Source organism: Nicotiana sylvestris, chromosome 6, assembly GCF_000393655.2.
Source record: "Nicotiana sylvestris chromosome 6, ASM39365v2, whole genome shotgun sequence".
Taxonomy (NCBI): domain Eukaryota; kingdom Viridiplantae; phylum Streptophyta; class Magnoliopsida; order Solanales; family Solanaceae; genus Nicotiana; species Nicotiana sylvestris.
The window spans coordinates 126,322,074-126,330,424 of record NC_091062.1 but is presented as its reverse complement, the minus strand read 5'-3'; the positions used below and the strand labels follow the sequence as shown (position 1 = coordinate 126,330,424).

The 8,351-nt window shown below is 44.8% G+C and overlaps 1 protein-coding gene across 1 annotated transcript; it reads left to right on the top strand.

Moving 5' to 3' along the window:
- The first annotated feature begins 261 nt into the window (after positions 1-261).
- On the top strand, positions 262-1,143 carry LOC104216737 (uncharacterized). The gene is made up of 2 exons (XM_070149106.1): positions 262-573; positions 700-1,143. Exons 1-2 carry the CDS (start codon positions 262-264, stop codon positions 1,141-1,143), a joined length of 756 nt encoding a protein of 251 aa, XP_070005207.1.
- Positions 1,144-8,351: the final 7,208 nt, after the last annotated feature.

The following is an 8,351-nucleotide window of genomic DNA, read 5'->3' as shown; positions in this document are numbered from 1 at the left end:
GAGAATGACGCATCATGGAAGTGGTTTTTTGAGCAATTCAAGCTCGCGTATGGTGAAAGAGCAAACATGTGTGTTGTTTCGGATTGGAATGAGAGTATCTTGAAGGCAACATCTATTGTTTATCCCGGCATGCCACATTATTCATGCATGTAGCATATTTGGACAAATATACGGGTAAAGTTCAAGAAGGGACATCTTAAGCTAAGTGAATTATACTTTGCCTCGGCGCGGTCATACACACTTGATGAATTTAATGAGAGGATGTCAAAGATTGAGGAGATTGACCCCCGTGTTACAGCATACTTATACGATATTGGATATCATAGATGGTCTCGAGTACATGCAATGGTAAATAGAATTTGGACTATGACATCAAACATTGCAGAGTCGTTGAATGCTGTAACAAAATATGCAAGAGAGCTGCCGATAGTAGAACTATTAGAGTATATGAGGACCCTTGTTGAACGTTGGACGAAAGAAAAATTATTGAAAGCAAAGAGTACATTCACATACCTTGGATACAAATTCAACAAAGAGTTGGATGACAACAGAACATTGTCGCACAAGCTTAGAGTAAGATCTGATTATTTATTGAATCAAATTAATAAAAAGCACAATGTAGTTTTTTTGTAGATATTTTTTATATAACTTGTTTTTAACCATACATGAATTGTTTTTTTGTTTGTAATGTACTCGTAGGTGAGGGCTTCAACAGACTACATCCATACAGTAATAGATGGTGTGAGGCGCTATATTGTTTGTCTTGAAAATAAGAAATGTAGTTGTGGGCAATTCCAGCTTGATGAACTACCTTATCCACATGCTTTGGCTGTTTTAAGACAAAGGGATGAGTCCTTTGAAGAATATTTTTCTCCTTATTACACAAGGGAAAACCTCTTGCGTACATATGAAATACCAGTAAATCTGCTGCTAGATGAAAGAAAATGGAATGTGTCACAACATATAACTGAAGAAGTAGTAAATCCACCTAAAGGAGGGAAAAAGAAGCCAGGAAGACCTCAGAAAGAAAGATACAAAATATATGATGAAATAAATTCAAAGAAGTACAAGGTTTCATGCGGCAACTGCAGAGGAGAAGGGCATAACAAAAGATCTTGCAAGAATGCACCCAAAATGAAATAAAATTCTATGTAGTTAACAGAATATTTGATGAAAATTTGTTGGTTAGTTCTGGATAACAGATGTTGATGTGTAATCGTTGGTTTTTTTAAAGATCATAATGTAGTTAGTTAGGATGTTTCTATAATGAGATAATACTTTCATATATTGTGTGACGACCCAGCCAGTTGTCTCATGAGTTACCGCTCCATTTTCCCCATTTCAGCTTCTTTATGCTTCGTTATCCATGTAATATGTGATCGAGTTTATTAGTTCGAGTTCGGAGAGAATTTGGTAAGAAATGAGACACTTAGTCCATTTTAAGAAGGCTTAAGTTGGAAAAGTCAACAGGATGTTGACTTATGTGTTAGAAGGCTCAGAAGTGAGTTCCGATGGTTCGGTTAGCTTCGGGAGGTGATTTGTGACTTAGGAGCGCGATCGGAATGGGTTTTGGAGTTGTAGAGAAGATTTAGGCTTGAATTGGCGAAATTGATATTTTGGCAAATTCCGGTTGATAGGCAAGATTTTGATATAGGGGTCGGAATGGAATTCCGAGAGTTGCAGTAGCTTCATTGTGTCATTTGAGATGTGTGTGCAAAATTTCAGGTCATTCGGACGAGATTTGATAGACCTTTTGATCGAAAGGATAATTTAAGAGTTCTTGGAGTTCTTAGGCCTGAATCCTATGTTAAATTGGTGATTTGATGTTGTTGTGAGCGTTCCTAAGTTTTGAGCAGGTTTTAACGATGTCATGAGATGTGTTGGTACAATTGGTTTGAAGTTCCGGGAGTTTCGGGTAGGTTCCGGGATGTTTTAGTGCAAAAATCATAGTTGTAGCAGGCCTACAGGGGTTGCAGGCCCCAGAACTCACCCATGCAGTCCGCAGAAAAATGATTGCACCCGCGGTGAGTTCCGTGCGGACCGCACAAAAGCGGATGCGACCGCAGTAGGTGTCATGCGGACCGCACAAAATGGTGTGCGGCCGAGTGGGGAACGATCTGCTGGTCCTACTTCGGAAGATTATATCTTTTAATCTATAAAGAATTTTGAGGTAATTTAAAAAGGAAAGTTATAGACTTTCGTTTCTAGTTTCCAGAAAGGTAAAGATATCGCAATTTGGATATCTGTAGCAAAAGTTATGGCCAACATACTAAAGCCTATCACTGTAGAGGGAGGCCTGTGCGGCCGCACGTTGCCTTTGCGCGGACCGCACTGGCTTGCGCGGACCGTGTGAGTTTTGGTGCGGCCCGCGGTAGCTGATACCTGAGGGGTACCTATAAATACGAGGTTTTGGGTTTTATTTAATATTTTGACCTAGAGAGCTTCGATTTTGGCGATTGTTCGAAGGTTTTTCAAGAAATTCACCGGGGTAAGTGATTTTAACTCAGATTTGGCTAGAATACATGAATCTATCACTGAATTCATTATTTAATTCGTGATTTGAGATGGAATTTGGGAAGAAAATTGTGAAACTTTTCAAAAATGTAAAATGATGATTTGAAGAACCAAATGGTATCGGAATTGGATAATTTTGGTATGGTTAGACTCGTGAGGGTATGAGGATTCTAAAAATGTAAATTTTACCCGATTTCGAGACGTGGGCCCGGGACTCCGGTTTTGCTAATTTCGAGATTTTTGATATTTATCGAATATTTTCGCTTGGGCTTTGTTCCCTTAGCATATTGTGACATAATCGTTTTGATTTTGGATAGATTTGACGTACGTGGAGGCCAATTCGAGGGGCAAAGGCATCGCGAGCTAGAGAATTAGCCAGTTCGAGGTGAGTAATGGTTGTAAATGATGTCCTGAGGGATTGAAACCCCGGATTGCACATCGTAGTGCTAAATTGAGGCAAGATACATGCTGGATGATGAGCGTGGGGTCTTTCACTACTGGGGATTGTGACTTGGTCCATCCCGATCGATGACTTTACTGAATATTTGACTGAAATTCATTTGTTATCATCAGGATTTGGGCTGATTGCCATATTTGGGCTTCGTGCCAACTTTTTGAACCCTCCGGGGATTTTTATCACTGTTTCCTTACTACTTGACTTATTATTTAAACTCAGTCCTGTTGATATCTACTGTTTTACAAACTCAACCATTTTTACTCAGATTTAAAACTTAAATGATATTTCTACATCATGTTTTGGGCTGAGAACTACTGTTTTACTAATGCCCAAGGGGCTTATGATGATTTCTGGACTGAGTGAGGCCGAGGGCCATATGTGAGGATATGCTAAGTGATATGAGGCCGAGGGCCTGAGATACTATTTACGCCATGTGGTGGCTTGCGTGATGTGAGGATATGCTGAGTGATGATGCCACGAGGTGGCTTGATATAGCGCTTGGGCCATAAGGGGCCCCTCCGGAGTCTGCACACCCACAGTGAGCGCGGGTACCCATGTGATTTGAAACAGTGGTAACAATGAGATTGTATGATGCAATTTGGTCAGGTAACAATGGCTGACCATTATGCTGAGTGATTGTGAGGTAGCCCGAGGAGCTGATACTGTACTGAGAGTGAGCCCGAAGGGCTGATACTATGCTGAGCGATTGATACTGTGCCCGATGGGCGGATTTCTACTTGTTAATTACCTATTAAATTACCTGTTTTACTTGTTAAAAAGGAATATCATTTGATTTCTTCACTGGTTTATTGCTTTAAGTGATTTTACTATTTGATATGGAATTGCTTTGTGCCTTTACGTGTTTTCATACTTTCAGCCATTATTTGTAATTATTACTCACTGAGTCGGAGTACTCACATTACTTCCTGCACCGTGTGTGCAGATTCAGGTATAGCAGAGTCCGCACCTGAGCGCTGATTCCTTCCAGGCTAGGCAGTGATTTGGAGTTACGAGGTAGCTGTTGACGTCTGCAGCCCCTTATCTCTCTTATCCTCTATCATTTATGTTTTTAGAATGTTGTATCGGATTTCGTACTTTGTAGACCTATAGCAGATTCTGTAGTAGCTCATGACTTGTGACACCCCGGTTTGTGCTGTGTCGGGATGGTTCCTGCTGTTATTATCGTTAAATTCCGCAACTTATGAGCATTATATTATATGTTATTACTGTTTATGATGATTAACTGTTTAAAAGAGGTGTTCCGTTTTGGTCTGGCTGGCCTTGTCTTCACGAGAGGTGCCATCACGACCGGGTTCGGGGATTGGGTCGTGACAAGTTGGTATAAAAGCCTAGGTTCCATAGGTCTCACGAGTCTTGAGCAGGTTTAGTAGAGTCTCGAGGATCGGTACGGAGACGTCTGTATTTATCCTCGAGAGGCTGGAGAACCTTTAGGAAAAATTTCATAATCTTGAAACTCTTGTCGTGTGAACTTGTTGGTCCGAGTACTAAACTTCTAATATTCCATTCTCTCACAGATGGTGAGGACGTGAGCTACCGGATGAGGTGGACGACCACCAGTGCCACCCACTGAGGCCACCAGAGATCGTGGACGCGGTCGTGGATGTGGCAGAGGCAGAGCAGCGAGGGCAGCACCTGTTGATGCACCGGCTGCGGCTCCGGATCAGGCTCCCGCTATGGATGCTCCAGCAGCACCAGTTCAGGCACCAGTTGTGCCTATCGTGGTTCCGGGTCTTCAGGAGGCCTTGGCACAGATCTTATCAGTTTGCACTGGCTTGGCTCAGGCAGTTTCAGCCAATACAGCAGCAGCTTCTTCATAGGCCGGGGGAGGCAATCAGACCCCCGCTGCTCGCACACTTGAGCAGGTAGTGTAGGGACCACAGATACCGGGGGCACCTCCAGCTTAGCCGGTTGCACCAGCTCAGGAGTTTGTTGTGCCAGTTATGCCGGATGATGAGCAACGTCGTCTTGAGAGGTTTGGTAGACTCCAGCCTCCATCATTCAGTGGTGCCGAGGGCGAGGATGCCCAGGGTTTTCTTGATAAGTGTCAGTGGATGCTCCGTACAGCAGGGATTCTTGAGACTAGTGGTGTGGCATTTACCACCTTTCAGTTTATTGGGGCTGCCTTCACATGGTGGGAGGCGTATGAGAGGCGTAGGCCGGTTGGAGCAGCGCCCCTTACTTGGCAGCAGTTCTCCACTCTCTTCTTGGAGAAGTATGTGCCGCAGTCCCGCAGAGAGGAGCTGCGTAGACAGTTTGAGTGGTTGCGACAGGGGGATATGACTGTGTCACAGTATGAGTCGAGGTTTTCTGAGTTAGCTCGTCATGCCATTTGGATGGTTTCGACATATCGTGAGAGGATCAGAAGATTTGTTGATGGCCTTAACTATCACCTCCGTATTCTTATAACCCGAGAGAGGGTGTTGGGTGCTACGTTCGAGGAGGTGGTCGATATCGCTCGTGAGATTGAGACGGTTCACCGTCAGGATCGAGAGAAGAGGGAGGCCAAGAAGCCTCGAGGATCTGGCAGTTATAGTGGTGCTTCTTCGAGGGGCCAGTTTCAGCATGGTAGAGGCCGTTCTTTCAGGCATGCTCAATCAGCCTGCCCAGAGTATCGCGGGGCATCTTCGGGCCATGGTCATCATGGATCTCAACGGGGCCAGTCATCACTTAGTGCCCTTCCAGCCCAGAGTTCATCTTGTGCCCCGTCAGCTCAGGGTTCTTCTATGCCGAGTGCATCAGCTGGTCACTCCGGTATGAGGGGTTCCCTTCAGTCCCCTTCTCCAGCACCTGGGAGTTGTTATGAGTGTGGAGAGTTTGGACATGTGTGGAGGCAGTGTCCTCATCGTATGGCTAGTTCATCTCAGCAGAGGGGTCAACCCTCGACTACTACTCCAGTTACCTCACCACCCGCCCAACCAGCTAGGGGTAGAGGTCATGCAGCTAGGGGTCTCCTCAGAGGGAGAGGTCGATCAGGGGGCGGTCAGACTTATTTCTATGCACTTCCTGGCAGGCCAGATGCTATTGCTTCAGATGCTGTCATTACAGGTATTGTTTCAGTCTGCCACAGAGATGCCTCTGTATTATTTGATCCCGGTTCCACCTTTTCTTATGTGTCATCATACTTTTCTCATTATTTGGGTACGCCCCGTGAGTTTCGTGCTTTACCTATTCACGTATCTACCCCAGTGGGCGATACTGTTATTGTAGACTGTGTGTACCGGTCATGTGTAGTGACTATTGGGGGTCTAGAGACCCGAGTGGATCTATTGCTATTGAGCATGGTGGATTTTGATGTCATTTTGGGCATGGATTGGCTATCTCCGTGTCGTGCTATTCTAGACTGTCATGCTAAGACAATCACTTTGGCTATGCCGGGTGTACCGCGGATCGAGTGGCATGGTGTGACTGATTATATCCCTAGTAGAGTGATCTCTTTCTTGAAGACCCAACGTATGGTTGGGAAGGGTTACCTTTCATATCTAGAATTTGTGAGGGATGTTGGAGCTGAGACTCCTAGTATCGATTCTGTCCTAGTTGTGAGGGATTTTCCCGATGTTTTTCCTGCAAACCTGTCGGGCATGCCACCGGACAGGGATATTGATTTTGATATTGACCTGGTGCTGGGCACTCAGCCCATTTCTATTCCGTCATATCGTATGGCACCAGCAGAGTTGAAGGAATTGAAAGAACAGCTTCAGGAACTCCTAGATAAGGGGTTCATTCGGCCTAGTGTGTCCCCTTGGGGTGCACCGGTTTTGTTTGTGAAGAAGAAGGATGGCATGATGAGAATGTGCATTGATTATAGGCAATTGAACAAAGTGACAATCAAGAAAAAGTATCATTTGCCTCACATTGATGATTTATTTTATCAGCTTCAGGGAGCGAGGGTGTTCTCCAAGATTGATCTCCGTTCAGGTTATCACCAGTTGAAGATCAGGGATTCAGATATTCTTAAGACTGCTTTCAGGACCAGATATGGTCATTATGAGTTTCTTGTTATGTCCCTCAGGCTAACTAATGCCCCAGCAGCATTCATGCATTTGATGAACAGTGTATTTCAGCCTTATCTGGATTCGTTCGTTATTGTATTCATTGATGATATTCTGGTGTACTCGCATAGTCAGGAGGAGCATGCAGAGCATTTGAGAGTTGTGTTGCAGAGGCTGAGGGAGGAGAAGCTTTAAGCAAAATTCTCCAAGTGTGAGTTTTGGCTCAGTTCAGTGGCTTTCTTGGGCACATGGTGTCCAGCGAAAGTATATAGGTTGATCTGAAGAAGATAGAGGCGGTTCAGAGTTAGCCCAGACCGTCCTCAGCCACAGAGATTCGTAGCTTTCTTAGGTTAGCAAGCTATTATCGCCGGTTTGTTCAGGGACTTTCAACCATTGCATCGCCCTTGACCAAGTTGACTCAGAAGGGTGCTCCATTCGTATAGTCGGACAAGTGTGAGGAGAGCTTTCAGAAGCTCAAGACAGCCTTGACCACAGCTCCAGTGTTGGTTTTGCCATCAGCTTCAGGTTCATATACTGTGTATTGTGATGCTTCAAAAGTTGGGATTGGTTGTGTGTTGATGCAGGAGAGTAGAGCTTTTTCTTATGCTTCTCGGCAGATGAAGCCCCATGAGAAGAACTACCCCATTCATGATTTGGAGTTGGCTGCCATAGTTCACGCATTGAAGATTTGGAGGCATTACTTGTATGGCGTATCTTGTGAGGTGTTCACTGATCATCGCAGTCTTCAGCATTTGTTCAAGCAAAAGGATCTTAATTTGAGGCAGCGGAGATGGTTGGAGTTGCTTAAGGATTATGATATCACTATATTGTACCATCCGGGAAAGGCCAATGTGGTGGCCGATGCTTTGAGCCGAAAGGCAGTGAGTATGGGGAGTTTGGCATATATTCCAGTTGGGGAGAGACCTCTTGTGGTTGATGTTCAGGCCTTGGCCAATCGGTTCATGAGGTTGGATATTTTGGAGCCTAGTCGGGTGTTGGCTTGTGTGGTTTCTCGGTCTTCTTTATATGATCGCATCAGAGAGCGCCAGTATGATGATCCGTATTTGCTTGTCCTTAGGGACAGAGTCCAGCATGATGATGCCAGAGATGTGACCGTCGGTGATGATGGTGTGTTGACGATGCAGGGCCGGATTTGTTTGCCCAATATGGATGGGCTTAGAGAGCTGATTTTGGAGGAGGCCCATAGCTCGCAGTATTCCATTCATTCGGGTGCCGCGAATATGTATCAGGATTTGAGGCATCACTATTGGTGTAGAAGAATGAAGAAAGATATCGTGGGATTTGTAGCTCGGTGTCTCAACTGTCAGCAGGTGAAGTATGAGCATCAGAGACCGGGTGGCTTGTTTCAG

Excerpts from the sequence above, each read along its gene's own strand:
- LOC104216737 (XM_070149106.1), top strand. The coding sequence starts at position 262 with ATGTCAAAGATTGAGGAGATTGACCCCCGTGTTACAGCATACTTATAC. Across the intron at positions 574-699 it reads CATTGTCGCACAAGCTTAGA|GTGAGGGCTTCAACAGACTA; the intron begins GTAAGATCTGAT and ends ATGTACTCGTAG.